The sequence below is a fragment of the Pongo pygmaeus genome, chromosome 13 (assembly GCF_028885625.2).
Source record: "Pongo pygmaeus isolate AG05252 chromosome 13, NHGRI_mPonPyg2-v2.0_pri, whole genome shotgun sequence".
In the NCBI taxonomy this organism is placed as follows: domain Eukaryota; kingdom Metazoa; phylum Chordata; class Mammalia; order Primates; family Hominidae; genus Pongo; species Pongo pygmaeus.
The window spans coordinates 75,329,715-75,354,891 of NC_072386.2; the positions used below are offsets into that span (position 1 = coordinate 75,329,715).

Genomic DNA, 25,177 nt, shown 5'->3' on the forward strand with positions numbered 1-25,177 from the left:
AGTAGTCAGAGAAAGAGACTAATTTTAAGAATGTTTACAAAATAAAGACACTTTCGGGGAGGGAGAGCAAGACAGCATGTGCGCAAGTGCACATGCAACTACACGCCACTATACGACATGATCCCAACAGAAGGTCTGAGACACAAAAGGTAATGAAAAATTTTAAAGTGGTAAAAATGTGGGTAAGTCTACACTAAACATAAAAAAGCAAAGCAGTAATGTCAAATAGGTTTTTTATATATCTTAACTCTAGTTTTTAAAAAACCCACTTGACGTTACTGCTTTGCTTTTTATGTTTACAAAAAAAAGTATATATATATATGTAAGTTGATTTGGGAAGTCATGGTAGGTAGAATATTTGAAGTTTCCATTTATGGCTGAGGGAAAGAGGAAAGAAAGGTCCTGATTTACTTTAGACTTTGATAAATATGTTGGAAAATCTAGAGTAACTAGAATTTTTGCGTATTTGTCAATAATCAAACTAATACTTTAAATGGATACAGTTTATGTAAATTATACCTCAAAAAAGTTGATTAAAATAAAAAAAGACTGTATATACAGTTTACAAACTAGTAATAGGGAAAAGGTGGAGTAAGAAAAAGATAATCCAAATGAAGGCAAGAAAAAGAGATAAACATAAAGAGATAAAACTATGAAAAATAAGATTTCATAAATATAAATAAATGACAAAACTCAGATTTGGTATTTTTGAAATCCAACTATACGCTGTTTAAAAAATACACATCGAAGGATACTGAAAAGTTAAAAGTTAATATAAGTACATTAATATTTTTTACAGTATTTGTTGTCTTAGAATCTTGGAGGTAAAGATAGTAACTTCATAATAATAAAAAGTCCAATTCAAAAAGGAAGAAAACTCAATCTACATGTATATACAATAAATAATAACCCTCAAAAAATATATAACAAAAAACTAACAGACCTGCAAATAGAAACACACTCATAATCATAATCACAGTGAGAAATTTTTTCATTGTGAGAAATTTTTAAAATACTTTTCACAGTGATTAATAGAATAAGAATAAAAATCCACAAGGATAAAAGAGAACTTAACTTCTCAACACAATTAACAATCTTGTCCTAATAGGCAAATAGACAACTGTGACTAACAAGTATAGAATTCTTTTCAAACACATAAGAAAGAGTAAAAAAAGTTGATCATATCCAAGGCCATAAAACGAGCCTCAAAATTTTTAAAAGGTTATGATTATAAAGAATGTGTCTTCTTATTCTACAACTATATGCTAGAAATACATTAAAAAGATTTAAAATTTTTTATCTTTTTTAGAAAGCCAATTTAAAAAATTATCTTTTTTAAAAAGTCAATGAATCAAAAAAAAAAAGTAAGTTTCAGAGTAAAGATAATAAAAACACTAAACATCAAAATTACTGCTTATAAGATGCAGCAAAAACAGTAATTATAGGAAAATTTATAGCCTATCTATGCATGCATACATACACACCCATGTGTGCGCACACACATACACACACATACACACACACATATATGAAAAGAATAAGGCTGAAAATTACTGGATGTCTACCTTAGATGACAATGCAAAAAAAGAAAATAAAAAAGAATGAAAGCAGCAAAAGCCAAGACACAGCACTTTAAACATATTATTTAGAGATATGAGGATTAACTTCAAAAACATACAAAAAGTAATTTCAGGATTTAGCATGTGGGAAAGGATTACCTACGTAAAACTATTTGACGCTTTAAACTTTCTCCATGAATAACTTTGACAAAAATTTAAAACCAAATTTAACAAGAGGAAAACAAGAAAGACAAAATATAACAAAAGTCCACATAGTAAATGCCATCATGCTACCACAGACATATGAATAAAAGAACTGTGAAAATGCAGAATTTTGATACTTTCAATATTCTGCCATCAAGAAACAAGAGAAAATAAAATAAAACTATAATTGTCACTATGAACAAATAAACATAGCTTTAAAAGCATGGTAAGGTCACTTCACAAAGGATGTTGATAATTACTTTAATAATACCATACGTTGCCTTCGAATAGCATTCATTTTCCTTCCATCTGGCCACTGAATAGTGGCCTTAACACATCTGGAAACAAAGCGGGTGGTTTTCAAGATTGAAACAAACACTTACAGTAATCTTAAGCATTAATATTGATGCTGAAAATAATATACAAATGAAAGTGGAAAAAGTCATAATTGAAATTAACTTCATTTATGTTTATTATCTCATGATCTACAAGAAATTCATACAAAGATAGCTGAAGAAAATTCTTTCAAACACATCCTATCTGGAACCAACCAATCTTTTTAATCCTTGAAAGCATGTCACTTACATATCGCTGCCTAAAATTCAAATACACAATCCAAAAAACAGAGCCTAAAGTATCAAATAATGCATTCCTTTGAAACTTAAAAATGACAAAGATAATCAAGTGGCAACACAATTACCTTAGAAATAATTTTCTGATTATGTAAATAAAAGACAATATGCTATTTCCTATTACATACACTACAGAAATAGAGCTACTCTATATAAAACTTTACAGCAGAATAGACAATGCATTAATAAATGTGTACTACTTGAAATATCTGAAGCAGCATCTTTCGCTTAAAGAAAATAAAAGGAATAACTTAGTGAGAAGCTCTTTCACTCAGATCTGTCTTTACAATCTGACCCTGGCCACACCTATTCAGACCCAAAGCAAGAAACTGCTCTAGGAGCAGCCAAACTAATGGACAAGTTGGCCAGCTGTTCATAAATGCCATGTAGGAAATCATCAAGGTTAGCCTATTCTGGGTGACAAACTATAATTAGAAAACATGGAATCTAAACATAGAATGCAAGAACAACTCATCACAATCTAAAAGAAAGAAAACTCATTTGTGAAAGGATAAGAATCAAAGTCCTGGACTTAATACCCATAATCAGGTTACTTTTTTCTATTCCCAAATCAAAACTACAATTTGTAATCACATGAGAGTAGTGCCCCCTTAACTAAGGTTTTGATTTCCATGGTTTCAGTACTGGAGGTTAATCACAGTCTGAAGTATTAAATGGAAAAGTACAGAAATAAACAATTCGTAAGTTTTAGAGTGCTCCATTCTGAGTAGCATACCACCATGGTCCATCCCACCCAGGACATGACTCATCCTTTGTCCAACGTATCCACAATATCTATGCAACTGACCTGGTAGTCACTCAGTAGCCATCTGTTATCAGATCAAAAAAACACGGTATATAAAGGGTTTGGTTTCAGGCATCCACTCAGGGTCTTGGAACCTATCTCCCATGGATAAGGGGGGACTACCGTATATATTTTTCATATGTACAGAAAAAGTAGAAGGTACAGAAGAAACAGGTGACTTCTTCACACAATAATCGATTTCCTCCTCAAACTTTTTCCACAGTATTCTTCTGCCTTGATTTAGCGGTATTTGTTATTGCTCATATTTTCAAGTGGTTCTTAGCTAGACACAAATGTGTTAAAAGAGCTCACGGATAACTGCTGTAGGTTGAATGAAAGAGAATCAACCTGTACTCTTTCTCAAATGCCACTTCCTGTCTTTTTTTTCTTTTCTTTTGACAAATACCTTCTCTTTCAATCCTGCCTTCCTTCTATTACCCCTGATTTCAAAGTACCTTCTCATGTACCTCAAATCTAGGGGGAATACCAAGACACCAGAGCAGGGGGTGGCAGGGAGGGCTGCAGAAGGTGGACGGTTGTTGCATCTTTTATGGCATCTAAGGCTCCTAAGCTCCCAAGCTGAAACCTGAATGATTAGAACCATGAAATGTAAACTCTAGGTGATAAATGTTTCTTTTTTTTTTTTAGACGAAGTCTCGCTCTGTTGCCCAGGCTGCTGGAGTGCAGTGGTGTGATCTTGACTCACTGCAACCTCCATCTCCCAGGTCAAGAGATTCTCCTGCCTCAGCCTCTGAGTAGCTGCAACTACAGGTGCGTCTCATCACGCCCGGCTAATTTTCTTATTTTTAGAAGAAATGGGGTTTTGCCATACTGGTCAGGCTGGTCTCTAACTCCTGACCTCAAATGATCTGTCCACCTCGGCCTCCCAAAATGCTGGGCTTACAGGCATGAGCCACCACACCCGGCAACAAATATTTCTTTTTTATTTCTCACCTATAACCTCACAACTATAACCTCACAACAAAGTATTTTTCTTTAAGCAACTAGAAATTAAGTATATGAAATTTAGGAACAAAGGAAGGGCTAAACAAATCTTTGAGATTATCTAATTCAAACTCTTTGACACTTTAAGATCCTGGGTGATTTCACAGACTTATCCAAGGAACCATCACAAAAGCCAGCCAATTGTCAACAATTCGATCAACTTGACTTGCTCTGTAATCCAGGCTGAATAAAAAAACTATGTCCATTAAAGTGATGCAAAAAAACTAAAGTGACAAAAAATGTAATAGTCCATCTCCTCTCTTTTTTTTTTTTTTTTTTTGAGACGGAATCTTGCTCTGTCGCCAGGCTGGAGTGTGGTGGCGAGATCTCGGCTCACTGCAACCTCTGCCTCCCAGGTTCAAGCTCTTCCCCTGCCTCAGCCTCCCAAGTAGCTGGGACTGCAGGAACGCACCACCACACCCAGCTAATTGGTTTTTTTTTTTGTATTTTAGTAGAGACGGGGTTTCACTCTGTTGGCCAGGATGGTCTTGATCTCCTGACCTTGTGATCCATATACTCGGCCTCCCAAAGTGCTGGGATTACAGGGGTGAGCCACCACGCCCGGTCAATCTCCCCTCATTTTACAATTGCTTAACTGCAGCTCAGGATGTTGACATAAATATTCAATGTCACTCAGAAAAGCAATGCTAGTTTCACTTTTTAGAAATGGAAAGAAAATAAAAACAGTGATTATCGACCTAAGGGAGAAAAAATAACTTTTTATTAAAATCAGTTAAGATGCTGAATTTTCTATATTTATACCTGAAAATCATCAACAAGCTCAGGGAAAAGGTGTTCATACATTTTTAGATCTTCTATTGTTCGTCCCGGTTCTTGCTGGGGTTTTAGTTTGTTAATATCTGTTTCAATATCATCATTCTGAAATGATAAAAAGAGTATGTTACCAGGTAAAACAAAATTTTTAAAAATTACAGAATACATTTTAGATTTAAAATGTTCCAAGTTATTAATTACATGTAATTAAAGAATAATTGCTGAATAAATGCTGCATTAATTTTATCTGAAATTCAAATTTGCTTATTGTTTTGGGGTTGTTGTGTTATTGTTGGGTAGTTTTGTTTTTGTCATGGTTACTCTAATATAACAGAATATTCTGGATACTCAAAACAGAAAAACTTGTGTAAAGATCAAGACTCCAGTATGTTCTCCTCATTCTCCCTAATTGCCATCATTTTGCTCATATTAAAGGGCAGTAAAACTTAAGAAGACTAAATTGAAAAACATACATACATCTGATGATGGTGATAACAAAACAGCTAACATTTATTAAGCACTGAAAATAAATGAAGCACTATGCTAAGCATTTTACATATATTATCTAATTTACTCTGCATAAGAACACTATGCAATTACCCCCATTTAACTGAAAAGGAAAATGAGGTAAGGAGAAATTAAGTCATTTGCTGAAAATTACACATCTTGCAAAGACAGGAGCCAGGATAAAAACCAGTTAGAGTGATTCTGAAGCACCACACTGTCAGCCAGCATGACACACTGCCCCAATACAGATTAATGATGATCACACAATCTTAGAGTGCATGGGAAATAAAGTTCCTCTAGAAAAGCTCAGTGTCACCATTCACTCTGTTTTCAGTGGGGGAAAAAAGTTAGCAGTGGAACAAGAGCCAGAAATGATTTCCATGTCTCTCTTGGAAAAAAAGCAGGTGGATTTAAAGGAAAAGTATGCCCTCAGAGAAACAAGATACGTATCCAGGATCAATGTGTTCTATATGCTCTTCAGAGAAGAGCTAATGAATCCCATGATAAGAGGGCAAATGTCAGCTTATCTACTACCCAAGCTGTTTTCCAGGATCTTCAATGACTCTGGTCTCACACAAACTAATTATTATCTTTGTTATGGCTAAAGAGAGATAATAATACCATTTAATAATTTTCAGTTGGTACTCATTTTTAATTTTGTATTTACTTACTACCAGAGTAAGCTACTTATTTTTCAGCCTAATTTGCAAGTATATTTTACTATGCTTCAATCCTTAAAAAACTTTATATACATATATCTGACCATACTTACACTATTAACTACTAGTTTAAAAGAAAAAACATACTATGTATTTCTTATTATTTCATATTCAGGAATTTAGCTATTATTTACATAGCCATTGCAAAAGATTTTCCTCATTGCTATGCATAATAGAGATTGATTTTATTTAAATATTATCACATTAATCACTGTATCATTATTGTATTATTACATTAATATGTAATTTAATCTCTTTAAATTACACATTTATAACCAAAAATGCAATAATTTTCTTAACATCTAATAGAATACATAATGTTTCTAAAATAAAAATTTACAAAGATATTCTTTTCTCTAAACATACTAGTTCAATATTTGACATTATTTTGTGAAAATATGGCCTTACATAGTGGCTCTCTATTTGGAGGAGAAAAAAAAAAAAAAAAAGACTTTACCTGTAAAATAGGCATAATGAGGAAAGAAAACTATAACACTCCAAAAGCTCAACAGCAGGGAATTTTGTGTTTGGTTTAAGAAGAAACAGTAGTGAAGAACTATTTACAGACTCATCAGAAAAAAAAAACAAAAAAACAACCTGCTACCACTCCTTCAAAGTTCTGCTAGTTAAGGAAGGAACAAAGAATGCACTGAAACTTATATACGGTCAAGTTGTGGCTATCTGGAGATGAATCTTCTAGAAGCTACTAGTATCTACAAATGCTCCAAACTCTGAAAAATCTGGGGCAAAGAAAATGGAATCAGGAAAAAAAGTTATAACCATAAGACAACACAAATAAATAATATCCCCACTACAATGTAGCAGTTCACCTGAAAGATGAAGGAAAAGGATTCACATAAAAAGAGGAAAAATTAAGTAATGTCTAAATGTAAAGTCAATTAGAGTAAGAGGCAGGCAGCAGTAGGAAAGAAAAAGAAGATAATAAAGCTCAGCAGTCTCAAAAAGCCAACAATTCTATAGTTATTGAAGAAAAATTATGTTTTAGTACAGTATAGTGGTAAAGAGAGTGGACATTCCACTAGACTGCTTTCTAAATCCTGGCTCCACCTCTTATAAACTAGACTGAGAACCTCTCTCTTCCTCTGTTTTCTATGTACTTATATAACCTGTATTTACCTCATTTGGGTTGCTATAAGGATCTAATGGTTACTATGTATATGTAAAGAGTTTGGACTAGCACAGTTAAGTGTTCAATAATAAAATGTATTTTGTTCTTATTACTATAACTGCTCTGTTAAGATAAAGTAGGGAAAATGTGAGCAATCACTGATACTCCAGTGAATAATGCAAGCTAACAACTATATTTTCCAAAGATGTCAATGTTATAAGACAAAGAAATCTGTAGAAATGTTCCAGATTAAAGGAGACTAAAGAGACAAGATAATTAAGTGCAATACCTGATACCAGGACACACATGTAGTTTAGATTGGCTAACTTGACAGTTTCGCCAAAGCTTGCCTTAGTGATCACATTTGCTGGTTATAAAATGGGTTCTGTATCTATTAAGACAGAAATCTTCCAATATCTTAACTTCTATCTCCAAGGTGAATCAAATACTCAGTGTACCTCAATTTTGATACAGTTTTGCAAGACAAAAATGGTCCAAATAGGAAAGAGTCAAATTAATCCCTCCTCTCCCATAAAAAAACCCAGCAACAAGCTAAACAGCTAAAAAAAAAAAAAAAGAGACCATTTTTCTACAGATGCTAGAGTGGTCCTCTCTCAATAAATAAAGCAAAATATAGACTTTCTAGGCTTCCAGAGGAACAATGAAACTCCGAAAACTTACCTGCCTCCTTTATCTAATATCTTATGTAATATGACAATAATTTTATATTCTCAATAACACTTTTTTCACTTCCTTGTTCAATTAACTGAAACCTAAGAATCATTATGCAAACACTAATTCTCACAGAAACAAATCCATTATAGACTATTTTCCTACTGTTTTTGTATCCCCAAAAGACTGCTGACAAAGGGTAATAATGCATTTTGAAATACGTTGCCGCAATGGAGTTTCAGATCACTTTCCTTCAATTTTGTAGATTTCAAAATCTAAGGCAGAAAGGTTAGATAAAATCTTTCTGGTCAGAGAGAGTGAAAATAAGTTACTTTGAGGTCCTTTTCAGACCAGTGGATTTAAACCAACATCATCTACCCCTTTAATTGCATAGTCATTCATGGTAAAAAGATGTGGACAAAGTAAAACCTACAATTACATATATATTTATTTACCCAATTTTTGTTTTACAACTGTAGTATATCATTTATAAAGCTAACTAATTGCAGAAATTTATACTAACCTTAAAATTTTGATCTAGGTCATCTTCATTCTCAGTTTCGTTTTCAGCTTCTACATCAATATCATCGTTGTCATCACTTTCATCTACTACGTCATCCACTATGATACAAAATGTGCTATAAGTAGGTCAGAGGTAAGCATTCTACAATATGCATAGCCAATGGCAGAATGTGACTTATATAAAGTATTTCAATCACCAGAGAAAAAGTAAATGAGATTTCTTATTTAACATGTCTCTAAGGCTGTCCCAGCTGTTGACAAACCCATGAGACAATATGAGAAAGTGCTTTAAAATTTGGAAAGCACTGTAAAGATGAATTTTACTAATGTTTTCAGTTTTTAAAAATAATGTCTTATGTTGCAATAGCCTGAATGAAACATCCTGTTTTCTATTTATTATAAATTTCAATGAGTCACTTCATCCCTTTATAATTGACCCCCTATCTATTTGTTTCAATGACTGTCATGTGCCACATACTGTGCTATATGCTGGGAATTTTTTCAAAAGATGTGTAAATCGGGTTGTCTAATCTTTTTGTTTCCCTGGGCCACACTGGAAGAAGAAGAATTGTCTTGGGCTACACATAAAATACACTAATACCAATGATAGCTGGTGTGCTTAAAAAAAAACACACACACACACACACACACACACACACAAATCTCATATTGTTTTAAGAAAGTTTATGAGGCCGGGCGCAGTGGCTCATGCCTGTAATCCCAGCACTTTGGGAGGCCGAGGCAGGTGGATCACCTGAGGTCGGGAGTTCGAGACTGGCCTGACCAACATGGATAAACCCTGTCTCTATTAAAAATACAAAATTAGCTGGGCATGGTGGCGCATGCCTGTAATCCTAGCTACTCGGGAGGCTGAGGAAGGAGAATTGCTTGAACCTGGGAGGTGGAGGTTGTGGTGAGCCGAGATCGCGCCATTGCACTCCAGCCTGGGCAACAAGAGCAAAACTCCGTCTCAAAAAAAAGAAAGTTTATGAATCTCTGTTGGGCCACATTCAAAGTCAATCTGGGTTGTATGTGGCCCATGGGCAGCATATTGGACAAGCTTGGTGTAAATATAGTCTCTTCCCTCACGTAGCTCATGAGGTTAAAGAGCAGAAAGGAGTAAACATGTAATTATAATACAAAAGATAAACACTAATGAAGCCATAAACTCCAAAATGCTATGGGAAAACGAGGAATGAGGTGGCTCATGAGGTCAAAGAGCAGAAAGGAGTAAACACGTAATTATAATACCAAAGATAAATGCTAATGAAGCCATAAACTCCAAAATGCTATGGGAAAACCAGGAATGCAACAACTAATTGTAAACTGCTTGGAGCCAAGGGGCTTGATGCTGACCACTTCACAGAACAGGTGATATTTAAGCAGTATCTTGTAGAAAGTGTAACAGATTTCTATGTGAATGTAATGGTGGGTGAGTGTGACTTTTAGGAAGAGGAAATAATAATACTAAAATAAGGAAGTGAAATGATACCTTTAGAAAACAACAAAAGGTATGACTAGGATGAAGAGTATGCTTATGAAAGTACTAGAAGGAAAATAAAGAATTAAAAAATGAAGGATGTAACATAGTAGGCCGAGTAGTTTTGACTTTTAATATAAAGAAGACGGGCACTGAGAATTTTCAAGACAAGAATTGCTTAATTCAATGTTAAGAGGTGACAGAGACAGCATACGAGTGGAAGGTGACCAACAAATAGGAAAAAAAAAACACTGTCCAGACCATTATAGCAGTAATAGGAATGAAACAAGAATATCTGAGGGAGTAGAATGTAAAAGGACATGGGACCATGGATGTAGGGGAGACAAGGGAAGAAGAGGAAGAGTACTTGGAGGATTCTCTCGTAAAAAACGGCTTCTAAACACAGTAGAAAATATTTTTAAAAGCTATTTTTCCAAACTCTTTTTGACTTCCATTTCCAATGTGACTTACAGTAGTGATTATTAACTGCCCCCCTTAGTATTTGTTCACCTCCCCTTCCTTTTAGTAATTGAGCCCCTGAGTTTTAGCTATGTATGGAGAATCCAGCCTCCCTTGCAGTGGTCATAGCCATCTATATGACCAACTTTTGGCCAGTGGTATAGGAGGCAAAGTGATGAATACAAATTCTAGGTCACATTCTTTAAAAAGAAAATTGTCTTCTCCATTTTTTCCATTCGCATCTTCCACATGAGGAAACCACATAGGAGATGGCTAAAAACACAATAAAAACAACCTGTTTTCTTTGATGACCCAGTAGAGGTCTACTGCCTAGGACCACCTGTCTATCTTCTGGACAGATATGTGGGGGGAAAAAGATTCCATGTTGTAGCAGGATAGCACAGGGGTTCTAGAAACAGAATACCTGAATTCAAATCCTAGCTCCCGAACTTACTAGCTATTTGACCTTGAGCAAGTTACATCAATTCTTTGTCTTCGTTTGTCTATAAAATGGAGATATCTACTCATAGTGTTTCTGTGGGCATTAGAGAAGTTAATATATGTAAAGTGCCAGGAAAAGAGTATGTGTTACACAAACGTTTATTACTGCTGTTGCTTGAGGGACTGTGCTACTGGATCTCTTTGTAACAGCAGTTTAGTCGACCCTAACTAATACAGGTACAAATATAAAAACAAATCACCTCAAATTCTTAGAAACAGATAGCAAAAAATAAATATTCATATTTCACATGGTAACCTGGGTTGATTTATACTTATGCCCTAACAGCAGTTGGTCATGGATAAACAAGGGAAGAACTGACATTTGGAAGAAGAGAAGGAAGAAAATAACTCCTAGGAAAAAATAAAGGGATTGAATTAAGGCACAGTGGTTCATGCCTGTAATCCCAGCACTTTGGGAGGCCGAGACAGGCAGATCACGAGGTCAGGAGATCGAGACCATCCTGGCTAACACAGTGAAACCCTGCCTCTACCAAAAGTACAAAAAATTAGCTGGGCATGGTGGCAGGCACCTGTAGTCCCAGCTACTCGGGAGGCTGAGGCAGGAGAATGGCGTGAACCCGGGAGGTGGAGCTTGCAGTGAGCTGAGATCGCGCCACTGCACTCCAGCCTGGGCAACAGTGCGAGACTCCACCTCAAAAAAAAAAAAAAAAAAAGAAAGAAAGAAAATCCTATTGCAAATAGGAAAAATGACTGCTTGGAAAGAAAGGGAGAGGAGAAAATGCAGTTCAGCATCAGAGAGAAAATATGTTTTCAATTTTTAGTCAAACCTTTCAAGTATTTTCCTTTGTAGGATATTTTCCTTTGGGTTTATACTCCAGATGTGAAATGCCATGTAGCTTAAGAGTGTCTGAGACCTTCTCTGCTATTTCAAAGATCCATTCATTATGCCAGTACCAATAATTAACAATATTAATTATTGTAGCCAATCAAATTAAAACCAGGGAATATAAATCAAAATTCTTACTGATTTTCAAAATGTCCTTGGCTTATAGTAAAAACAGAAATATAGGAAACAAATGTCTATCAGTAGGAAACTAGTTAGATAAATTATACTATGACTATATGATGTAGTCATTAGAAGGAAAGAGTCTACACATTCTACAAGGACTGGGAAAGTACATCACGGGAAGTTTATTTTGTTGTTGCTATTGTGCCTATAAATGTGATCTACTTTCCCTTTATGTTTTCTATGTGGTTTTTGCTGATACACATATACACACGTAGAGGAAGGCTATTTAATTTTATTCATTTTTCTTGTAAATAGTACTTCACTGTTCTTTTGCGTAAGCCACTTTTTTACAATTGATTTGCTTGGATTTTCTATATAGACAGTAATATCCTCCACAGATACTGATAAATTTATCTCACTCTCTTAATGGTTAAGACCTTTCTTTTCCCTATCTTACTGATTTAGCTAGAGTTTTCAAAACTATGGTAAATAATAATGGTTGAGAGAGGCATCCTCTAACATTTCATTACTATTTATGATGTTGGCTATTGATTTGAGTTAGATAATACTTAGCTTGTTCAGTAAACATTCCTGTGTTCCTTAAAAAATTTTTCTAGACTGATATGATTTTTATGAAATCTTTTCATGGCATTTACTGAGATGATCATTTGGTTTTGTCCCTTTGATCTACTGATAATACATTTTACTAATTAAAGTCTTAATATTACAATAAACTTACTTTCTTAAAAATCATCTTTACTTGGTCAAGGTGTCCTACATGTAAACAATACTGCTCAACTAAATTTGCTAATACTTTAGGATTTTTATATTTATTTTCATGAGTGACAGTGATCTGTAGGTTGTTTCAGATTAATCTTACCAGATTGTGTTTTCAGCACCATGCTAGCTTCTAAACTTTCCTTTTTTTTTTTTGCTCTGGAAAATAAAGCGTAGGACAATTTCCTGAAAGTTTGGGAGAACTAATCTATGAAGTCATCACCATTTGGTGTCTTCACCAAAGAAGCTTGATTGCATATTCAATTTCAAATTTTTTACTATTTAAGTCAATATTAGTTATTCATATTTTCCTAAAATATTGTCCATTCCAAGCACACAGCGACCCTTGAACAATGTAAATTTGAACTGTGCAGGTTCTTTAATACACAGATTTTCTTCTGCCTCTGTCACTCCTCAGATAGCAAAACCAACCCCTCCTGTCCCTCCCCCTCCTCAGTCTATTCAATGTGTAGACAACAAGGATGTAAACCTTTATGAAAACCACCTCCACTTAATGAATAGTAAATATGTTTTCTCTTCCTTATGACTTTTTTAATAACATTGTCTTTTTTCTAGCTTACTTTGTTGTACAGAATACATGTAACATAAAAAAATATGTATTAACTGTTTATGTTATGAGTAAAATTTCTGGTCAACCGGTTACTAGTAGTTACGTTTTGGAGGAGTCAAAAGTTCTATACAGATTTTCAACTGCACAGAGTCGATACTGCTAATCCCCAAGTAGTTTTAGGGTCAAGTGTGTATTCAAACGTATTCGCAGGAGTTGCCTTTAACATCTACTTAGACTGATTTAACCACCTCTATTTACTTTGCCAAGAATGTAGAGGTATATTAAAATCAACCACCAACACTGTTTCTACCAATGTCTTTCTGTTATTCAAATGATTATAGTTTTGTCCACTTTTAGTATTTGGCACAGGTGTTATCTAGCTTGCATAAAATAATCTTCACTGCCTTGTTTTAATCATTTTTTATTCTGTATTTGTGTTTTGTTTAACAGTAATACTTTCCTTCTCACCTCTTTTGGGCTAAGGAATAACACATACATATTTGCTAATCTGTTTACTTTCAAGCTTTCTATCCTGCTGTCTTAAGAGACTTCATATGTACCAGCTAGTCGGATTTTGTTTTTTAACCCAATCTGGGAGTCTCTTTCCTTTAACAGTAGTATTTCATCCATTTAGACTTATTACTGAAACTGATTTGCTTGTCCTTGCTTAGCATTTAGTGCTCTCAGGATATTGTGCATCTTTGAAATTTCCTTGCTTTTACACAGCAATGATGGACCCCTATAATTTTACATCAATTTTCAAAGTGTCCATAGTCTCCAAAGGCCACCCATGTATTTCTATGGGTCAATGGACTCCTGTTTAAGGATCTCTGTTCCAGATGTTACCTTTACATTTGGAGAATATACATTTGGATTATTTGTATAATTTTCATTTTAGAAATGCAAAAACAGTATAATATTAGGAAATCTATCAATATAAATTTTAGCTCATTTATGTAAATACCCACTTTATAATAACTGTATTATGTATCTTTTGCCAATAATTAGTTAACATGTTTCATAATAATACTATAACAACTATTTAGTATTATATAATTAACAGATTATAATATTTAATACAAATACTCTTAGGTAACGTCTACATTCTTGACATCTCTAATTCATCACCTGACTGGCTGGAGTAATATTTCACATAATTACTTCAGGAAGGGTATACCTGGATAATATACTTCTGTACCCAAACATACCTAAGAATATGTCACCTTCACATATGGTGACAACTAATAAAGGTCCAGAAGTCTTGAGTCAGAACCCTTTCCTTCAAATCTCCATAGATGCAGCATTTAACATTCAGGAGAATAAGTATCAAGGCCGGCTCAATTCATTCATTCAACAAACATTAAATGCACTTATTATGTCCCACACAATCTAATGGATGCTGAAGACAAAATGAAAAAAAACAACAGTCCTATTGTGATATATATTTGATCTTTGTCCCAGGTTCCTGGAACACAGCTGCTAAATCCCTTGGAATTTCCTAGGTAGAGGAGCGTCTTTTTGTTCTAATGATGTGACTCTTTGTGGGCCCCTTGATAACTTCAGGATAGAGGCTGGTCACTAGAAAGATCAAGGCATAATTAGACAGTTGGAACTTCAGCCCCACTCCTCAACCTCTGGGGAGAGAGGAGCTGGGGACTGATTTTATCAAAAACAGCCTTATATTTAAGCAATCACACCTACATAATGGAACCTCCATAAAAACCTTAAACAATGGTATAAAAGCTCAGAGTTTCAGCTGGGCGCGGTGGCTCACGCCTGTAATCCTAGCACTTTGGGAGGCTGAGGCAGGCAGATCAGACGGTCAAGAGATCGAGACCATCTTAGCCAACATGGTGAAACCCCGTCTCTACTAAAAAATACATAAAAATTAGCTGGGCATAGTGGTGCACACCTGTAGTCCCCGCTACTTGGGTGGCTGAGACAGGAGAATTGCTTGAACCTGGGAAGCAGAGGTTGCAGCAAGCTGAGATCGCGCCACTGCACTCCAGCCTGAAGACAGAGTGAGACTCCATCTCAAAAAAAGAAAAAAACAACACACCACTCAGAGTTTCTGAGTTGGTGAACACATCATGGTGCTGGGAGGGTGGCATACCTACAGAGGGCATGGAAGCCCCACACCCCTTCTCTTATACCTGGCTCTATGCATCGCTTCCATTTGGCAGCTCTCGAGTTGTATCCTTTATAATAAACCCATAACCATAAGTAGAGTGTTCCTGAGTTCTGTGAGCCATTCTAGCAAATTATCAAACTTCAGGAACAGGTTGTGGAAACCCCCACCCCCATCAACTTTATTGCCAGTAGGTCAGACATACAGGTAGTCCAGATTTGTAATTGTTATCTGAAGTGGTAGCAGTCCTGTGGGACTAAACCCTTAACCTGTGGGGTCTGTATTAACTTCAGGTGTTCAGTGTCAGAATTGAACTGAATTGTAGAACACCCAGCTGGTGTCTGGAGATACGGAGAATTGGTTGGTGCGAGGACAAAAGACACATATTTGGGGGTCAGAAATGCTGTGAGTAAAAGAGCTCAGACCAATCCTTGTGGACTCACATTCTAGCTAAGGAAGGTAAATAATAATAAAGACTGTGAAACATATAATGAAGCCTGACATGTGAGAAAATAATGGAAAACAAAGCAGTGGCAAGGGCATGTAGTCCCAGCTACTTGGGAGGCTGAGGTGGGGGGATCTCTTGAGCTCAGGAGTTCGAGACCAGCCCAGGAAACACGGCGGGAGGAATGAGGAGAAGGAGGAAGGAATAATGGAAAACAGAATGAGAGTATTTTCCTAGTACCTATACACTTGCTATTAGAACCCTCCTCTCCCATCTGAATCATGAAGGCTTTGTCAGTCAATGTAAATATGCATTTCTAGTCCAGTGACTCATTGGTCTGAGAAGCAGGCATCAAAGGAACCAAAAGAAAAATATAATTTCTTGTTTGTTCCCATGTTTGGTGAATTTACTGCACTAGAGGTCAGTTTTCTCTATCCATCAATCCAGACACTAAATAAAGAACTTGCTGGGGCATATCCTACCTCCTTCCTGGTGTTACTACTGGCCACAGCACAGGGAAGCCTCACCGGCTTTCCACCACTGAGAACCACCACTTAACCCCCATAATCCTATGTTGATGTAGGAAAGAAAGGGATTCCAACTGCTTCCTGATTGTCCCTCCAAACTGGTGCTAATGGCACCTCAACTTTAGCAGAAGATAATGCATTCCTAGAAGAGGGAGTGGAGGCTTGATGCTGCTCCTGCATTTACTCACACCTCCACCACATCTCTTGCATGTTCTGTATTTGTTCCATGCCCCTCTTACCTAGTTTTCAGATTTGGTACAGATTTTCTCCTGTAAAAGTCTGTCGGTAATTTCAAATGGAATGGGAAAAGGGTATTGGACCATTGCTTTTACTTAGCTTTCTTACTCTTAAGTCCTAGACTTAGTCTTTGACTTTTCAACATTTTAAAGGAGGTTTCTAAATAATCCATTTTGATATGTTGTGTCAACTTGTTTTAATAATCACATATTTTAAAAATAAAATCATAATATTGTACCCTACAACATATACCATTAATAAATTTATATCAAGGATAATGAAACTAATATAATTCCTTGAAAATTCTCTTAAAACACTTGTTTCAAATAAGAATTTTACATATAAATAAAGAATCTTCATTTTTTTTTTCAAAAAAGTAATCAATTGATAAGAAAATACTATAGAAATTCTATTAAAAGCTGGGACTGCTTTCTCTTTTTCACTTTGGTAGATGTTATCAAAGAAATTCTTCTTCCCCACATAAATGAACTCTTACTTCCTCTACTGTATACCTACAGTATTATATGGAAAATGACAAACAGCCTACCTCAGATAATTTCATATTTTCATCCAAGTAAGTCATGTGCAAGTTTTTGTTAAGCATAAAACCATAGTAATTTTGGTGATTAGGTTGTTTTTTTTAACTTAAGAAAAAAAATCACTGAAAAGCTACAAATGTAAACCCAAACTTAATTACCTAAACATTTAATGTTTATATTTTTACACTTTAAAAACATACATAAGTTGGGCCAGGTGTGGTGGCTCACACCTGTAATCCCAGCACTTTGGGAGGCCGAGGCAGGCAGATCACTTGAGGTCAGGAGTTTGAGAACAGCCTGGCCAAGATAGCGAAAACCCGTTTCTACTAAAAATACAAAAATTACCCGGGAGTGGTGGCACACGCCTGTGATCCTGGCTACTCAGGAGGCTGAGGCAGGAGAATTGCTTGAACCCGGGAGGCAAAGGTTGCAGTGAGCCGAGATTGCACCACTGCACTCCACCCTGGGCAACAGAGCAAGACTCTGTCTCAAAAAAAAAAACAAAAAAAAAAGTACATAAGCTATCAAATAATGTTCCTATGTGAAGCTTAATCATTTCACAATTCACTTTTGCATATATACAACACATCCCACACCATTTCACTTAATTATTAGCCTCCAATTTCTTATATTTAAAGAAATGCTTAACTAAAATAAAATGTGAATGTTTATCATGTTAAGTAAGGCCTTCCTTTGCTGAGGAGTTACACATAAATAAAAAGAAAATGACAGGGCCACATAATTCTAAGAACCCACAAAAAGCAGCAGTGACCCTGTGATCCTACCTTCAGGGGGTAAGCTGTAGAGCTGAGCCACAGGACCAGTCACAGGAATAACAGGCAACTGGAAATGAAAAGAACTTTTAATTGTTGGGAGTGGCAGTCGATTTTTTGGGAAACACTTCCTCATTATCAGACTGGAGGTATTGACAAGAGGATCCAGAGTCCTGACTGCTAGACATTCCTGTTTTGTAAAAAAAGAAAAAGAAAAAGAATGTTTTTGATGAATAACTGAACCAATTTTACTTTACTTCAAAAAGTGTCATACATTAATAATTTCCTAGAAACAAATATCTCAAAAACCAATATTTTAACACAGAATAATTACAAAATAGCTTTACTATTTTACTATTCTGTAAGTAAGAACCCCATGTGGCAAATTGAGAAGAAGTTTTCCTTAAATATTTTCACTAAGCAGAAATCAGTACCATCTTTGGAGTGACTTGGGGGGACACTTGGCAAGCCTAGGGCATAAAATGAAAAAGACAATTTAAGGGAAAAGGGGGAAAAGGATTAAGCAAGAAAATTTAAAAGGTGTAAGAAATTAAAAAACAAACAAACAAAAAAAAAACCATGCATTTGACCAAAACTTCCTCAGAACTGTATCAGTTATCATGCAATAATACCTCTCATAAGTTGGCTATTCACCTTATAAAAGGATAGCCTGAATATCACAATATAAAGGTTTTTTTTGTTTGTTTTTTTTTTTTTTTTTTTTTTTGAGATGGAGTCTCGCTCTGTCACCCAGGCTGGAGTGAAGTAGAGCTATCTCGGCTCACTGCAAGCTCTGCCTCCTTGGTTCACACCATTCTCCTGCCTCAGCCTCCCAAGTAGCTGGGACTACAGATGCCCGACACCACACCCGGCTAATTTTTTGTATTTTTAGTAGAGGCGGGGTTTCACCATGTTAGCCAGGATGGTCTCGATCTTCTGACCTCGTGATCCGCCCGCCTTGGCCTCCCAAAGTGCTGGGATTACAGGCGTGAGCCACTGCGCCTGGCCCACAATATAAAGTTTTAAGAGTCTGACTTGCTGTCCTGGTATCTAATCTGGAGAAGGGTTAAGGGACATGGGATATGAAACCATCATATAACAACAGTATTATTAGTGACAATTGACATTTAGATGGTACTTTGATACACTGTAAAAGTTTCCATATAGATTTTCACATCTGACCTGTCAAAACAAATGAGAAATTAAGGCTCAGAAATGTTAAGTGGCATAAACCAAGTGACCTAACTCTCATATATAAAATATCCATCAATGTCTACACTAGGAATAGTAAAAACAAGTACATATGATTAATCTAGAAAAGAAAAAACTAAGGTAAACCTAAAATATGTGTTCAGATATCTTAACTCTTGTCATATAAAAATAGATTGTGTTTGTCATGTGTAAGACCAGGAGGGCACAATCAAGATAACTGGCTGATATTTTCAAAAAGACAGATTTCTTTCTAATAATTATAGCTTTCTTAAAAAAAAAAGGGCGGGGTTGCATTGCAACATCCTCATTCCCCATGGTTGACAGTCAACACAGTGGCTAGAAAGGATCTCACTAAATACACTGTCAAAAATGTTTATGCTTAAAATGGCTGGCAGATCTAGCAGTTCCAGGTTTCATTTTTGTACCTTCTCTATTCAAAAAAGCCTCTATCCAGCAGGAAAACGTGCAGAACACTCACAGACAACAGAGCTGCTCTACAGGCTATAAAGGATCCACAGATACCTCATGAGAGGAGCATACAACACCGAGTACAGCCAACTACACATCCCAGAAAACATGGCTTTATGGAATCCCCTCTTGCTAAGCGGATGAATTTCTACTTCTTCCTTTTGCCTTTGGAAGAAAATTTCACATTGCAGAGCTGTGCACTGACCATTTCCTCCAACTCAGCCTGAGGTCACATGTGAGAAATAATTGTGTCTTTTAAGATTTTCAAAAAATGCATTTATCCTGTGTATACGTTTCTGAGTATTTGCACACTAATTCAGTTTTCTTAACAACCAAATCACATCATTAGTATATAATCACGATAAGAAGAAGAAAATAACTCACTTGCGAAGTATTATACAGAATTTTCATCCCATTGGCATCAATAAATGCTTTTCTTCCCAACTTGATGTTTGTAACACTTTTTAAACTCTGTAAAATTCCTTTCCGAATGAGCATGTTTCTATGCCGGTTATCATGACGGTGCCAATCTACATAAATTGTTAAAAGCACTTGGACATATCCCCTGTCTACAGCTCTCCTGGCATTTGTTTCTTTAACAAAAGAAAATTGAGAAAGAATATTTTTTAAATGACGAGAGTGAGTGGTAGAATAAATCAAATTTAAAATATTACCTCAATATTGTGATGGATACTTATAAAATTCTTTTTTCCAAAACAAATGACAAGCACATATTTATATTTTTTCTAACAAAATAAATATGAAGTTCCAGAGAGCAAATTACAACCTCTTCCAAAATCTGCCTGTATAATGTTTCACAATTTATAAATATGAAAATCTCTTTACTAAAATTAGAGGAACATCTTTTTGAAGGCTTTTGTTTACTAACAAAAGCTTCATGTATTTTAAAATTTATGAATATACTGATTTTTGTTACACCAAATGAAATGTATAAGCTTTCTACTTGCTAGTTGTGAATGTGATTTTTAGAAGATCTGCTATCATTTTTATAATTTCTATTACAAACTTTATGTTCCCACTGAAATAAACCCTATTGAATTCTAGCTTCTATTGCAAACTTTGTGTTTCCACTAAAATTAACTGCTCTAATTACTCCACGATTATATAAATATTCATACTATAACAATGCTCATTAAAAAATACTTCCATAACTTTTTTAGTAAATGAAATTTACAGAGCATTACATGATTAGAAAATAGTGCTTTCTGGCTTTCTAGTCATTAGATTTCTATTGCAATAAGAACTACACTAAAGGTTTTTGTAAATACTCAATTTTATTGGAGTAGAATTAACAAATAAATCCACGTTTGACCTAATTTTATTATTTTTAAAAGTATTAGTATTTAAAATTATTAACCATAGAGTGCATTTTACTAAGATAGTGGCAAGGGAATCATATCAGAGCAACATACCAAGTCACCCAATGCTGCTCTGGTGGGTTAATTATAAGGGGCGCAAGATAATGTGCAATACCCATCTGAGGCTGTTTAATTACAAGGAGATACTAACCTCTTCTTAATCTCAAATACACCTATAAAATAACCACCGGTTCACAGTATGGACACTAAGATAATGCAGTAGTAAGGCTCCACTGATTTTAGCTGCCTGAATTATTACAGTTTCTAAATGTGCTAGTACAAACCTAAAACATAACACTGAGATAAACTTATTAATTCCCTTTCAGAACTATGTTCTGACATTAGACAGGCAGAAGACACTTACTAGAGCTAGGGAAAAGATTTCTTATGTGAAGGCTTTAAACCCTGTATTGTGTCTACAATAGCTAGTGTGCTAAGGCTGTGGCTATTTACAAAATCACTTCCATTGTTTTGACCAAGAAAAGCTTCATACATTTTAAATGAATATACACTTTGTTTATCCCAGTTGGAAATAAGCCTTTAGTTTACTAGCTGTGAATGTGATTTTGTTAAAAGCCATTATGATCATTCTAATTCCTATTACAAACCTTGTGTGTTTCCACCAAGATTCCCAATAGCCTAAATGGAATTTATGAGAAATATTAAAATTCTTCACGAAAGATTAAGTAACAAACTTGCCCATAATTCAAACACAGGTGCTGAGTGCCCCTTAAAGGAAGTGAACAGAGCTACATGGAATCTGTGCTGAGCACAATTAAAACATTAGTAAAGGGAACTTTATTCATGTATTCAGTGTACCAAACTCACAATTAGCCTATGTCTCTTCTTCCCTCTCTAAAGTCTAATTTATCCTTTTAAAGAAAATGATTGCTCCTCCCTGCCAAAACCAAAAAAATTTTGAAAAATAAATGAGAATGCTCCAAAATGCCATGATTTGTTTAAAAATATGCAGTAGGCTACTAAATTTTATTTTGTATCATTCAATTTTCATCCTACTTAGTGCCATGTGTCATCTGAAAATATATTAAATATAAACTGAAGTCATTCTACTTGTCAGTTACTTTTTTTTATTTTGATGGAATAAACATGTATGTTTGCCCACCACCCTCATTTGAAAAAGAAGGGAGGGAGTAAAAAGGAGACTACTACTAAAAACTGAAAATATTAAATGACAGTCATCATAGATTGATTTCTATAAAATACTTGCAACTTATGAGAATTTTGGCTTTTACTAACTTAGAATTAATGACTTCGCTATCAGTGATCCTGAAAATTAGTAAGCTTTAATAAAAGTTTAGTTTCAATAGCTATTCTAATCTACTCCAAATCAAAAGTATTTGCCCATATTAAGAATTAATCTTTATACAGTTTGAACCACAAACTCAGGACCCATCAAAGCAAACCTAAAAATATCTTCTAAAATTAATCCATGTATTGTGATCTTGGTCTAAAGCTTACCACATCATATATGAAAATAAAGCTACAAAGCTAATCTGAGTGTCATACACTTCATTCAAAAAATAAAATTCTTAAATGAGAATTCTATTATTTACTACTAATACCTAAGGTGATTTTTAAAATTTAATAAATCGTTACCAAATATTAGATTTTTGATCAATTCATTATTTGCTATTATTAAAAAAAAAAGAATTCTGGTAATTCAAATATAAGGGCAAGTTGGTCTCACCCCTGCCAGACAGTTCTTGATGAGCTAGCTGTTAATTATGTCTCCCTTGTGTAGGGTGGAGTGGGGTGGGGACATATAAAAGCCACCCAGCCACCAACACAGATTGTGAAGACCAAATGTTACTATGATTAAACAAAATGTTTATGTAATCAACCAACAGACCCCTGAAGCCCCCCAAAAAAAATATTTAAAATAAAGAGACTCAGTATCTTGGAGAGAAAAAAAATATGTAAGTACAGACGATTACTCTCCAAAAGCATAAGACATATCTATCCAATACTTCAATTCTGATAAGGAAAACAGTGCTTTATTTTGTAAATGAATTAGACTGTAAATGTATACTGTCACATTTTCTAAATGTTATATAAACTTACATTTATGGTAGAAATAAAATTTGTAGGGTTCTAAGTCACTCACAAAATCAGAGATAGTAGTTGTTAAAGATATTTCTTATAGTAAAAGTTCAATACCATGTTAGCTTTACTTTCAAAACATGATACTTATATATTTTCCTCTACTAATGGATTTTTATGTTATCTAAATTACTTAGAAATAAGAAATCAATGTGTTTGACTAAATTATATAAATGTACTAAATAAATTATAGCTCAATAAACATAATATGGTATTAGTTATGATGCACATCAACTACACTAAAAGGAAAAATCAATTTTGATATTAGAATATTATAAATCAGCTTTATAACTATAGTCTAAATTTACATTTCCAGTTTCTTTAACACAGTAAATAGAATTCTCAGAAAAATAGTATCTAGTATTTCTACTATTTAAAAACTTACTTGATTTTAGCAATGCAGCAAGAGTGTCTAAAGCAACCCTGTCAACACAACAAGAAAACACAAACAACAACAAAACTAGTAAAATTAATCTACAATAATAAATTCATACAATCTTTTTCAATAAGTCATTATTCTATTATCTATTCCAAAGTTTACTCTTGTTTAAGGTAATTACACATGGTATTTCTCTGCATGCATCTCTCTCTTCAGCTTAAAACTGGATATGAAAAAGATTGAAATACCAATAGATGGGAACAAAAAAATGTTTTGAGAAAGAAAAAGAAGGAAATTAACAATGTCTAAGTTTTTGTCAGAAGTTAGATGAACAGAATCATTCATCAGCCTCTGTATCTGACCTGAGAGTTAACAAAGGAACCACACTATTAAAAATCATACGCCGTGACTTGCAAAGGAATTAAAAACAAATCTTAACACAAGTTCATAACAACAAAATTCCATAGATATTGTAACTTTCTGACTTCAAAGTATTTCCATTCTATCAAGGTATATATCCTCCTATTTAAGGCCATAACAAAGGTAAAATATTTTGGAACTTGAAGGTTGGGGAGAAGTATCAGCCCTTACCATTTTTCAGCTATGATGCACCAAGATGAATAAGAAGCCTAACTAATATCTCAAAAACTCTTACTGTCCCTTAGAGGACAAAGCAATCACCCCCAAAATTGAAAGTATTTAAATTGTATTTGAACGTAAATACTCAGTCACACACAGTGAAATCAAATGCCATTAATCAGCTGTAAAAATACACATAATATCACCATGGAAAACCTGTAATTCAAATCGTTTATTTTTAATCAGCTACTGAAGAAATGGCACTTAATTTCAATAATTTTTAAAATGTAAGGCACATACTATGGTACCTCTTGGTAATACATCAACAATTACAATTAATTTGCATTAAAATTGTGTATATTATGAAACAATCATTTCACTCACCATTAAGCATTTGTTGAATGCCTACTTGATAACCACAGAAGCAAGTTCTTCATGGTTATAAAATTAGAAAACAAACTTATCTCTTCCACAGATAATTTTACAATCTACATAATGTAATAAAAGAGCACAATTATGAAAAAACTGCTCAAGAAATTAAAAACAAAAAGGAGGTAAGAAAGTAAAAGTTGCTTATATCAGCAGTACAAGGGAAGTAGCATGACTAGGTGTAGGTAAAGGTAAAGAGCATAACAGATCACAAGACTTAAGATGGGTAGGTAAAGTTCACAGCAAAATCTGAAACAATAATCGAGGACTAGGCACAGGGTAAGTGCTCAACAAATGCCCAGTAAGAGGAAGTTCTTAATGGCTACACTTTTATTTATTGACAAAAATAAAGCAACCATGTAAATTTTTATAATAACAAATTTGTAAAATAATAAATTCATACCTGTAACTTCCTCAAAACAATGTGAAGTGTTGGTGAGTTAAAAATAAACATTATAAAATTTTCTATTAAATTTTCATTGCATTGAATTATCAGTAAGAAACTTTCCATACTTTTTACACTTATGCAATAAAATGTACAGGAGAATATAAATCTATGAGAATAAGGATGGCTTTTAAATTGGTCAAAATTAAACACAAAACTAAATGAATATTCCATATGAGACTGCGATTTATGAAAACCAAAATGGAAAAGAAAACCACTTCAGCAAGACC

At 34.5% G+C, this 25,177-nt stretch overlaps 1 protein-coding gene across 9 annotated transcripts in view; it reads right to left on the reverse strand.

Annotated features, from left to right (window-relative positions):
* Positions 1-25,177, reverse strand: part of AGTPBP1 (ATP/GTP binding carboxypeptidase 1) — a 195,678-nt gene that overhangs the window by 89,849 nt on the left and 80,652 nt on the right. For all 9 annotated transcript variants that reach the window (XM_054502331.1, XM_054502328.2, XM_063649639.1 and 6 more), the window contains 5 exons: positions 23,501-23,538; positions 20,000-20,208; positions 17,948-18,125; positions 8,530-8,627; positions 4,968-5,084 (listed from right to left, as the gene is read on the reverse strand). In XM_054502331.1, the coding sequence (XP_054358306.1) occupies positions 4,968-5,084; positions 8,530-8,627; positions 17,948-18,125; positions 20,000-20,208; positions 23,501-23,538 (640 nt within the window). The remainder of the gene's footprint in view (positions 1-4,967; positions 5,085-8,529; positions 8,628-17,947; positions 18,126-19,999; positions 20,209-23,500; positions 23,539-25,177) is intronic.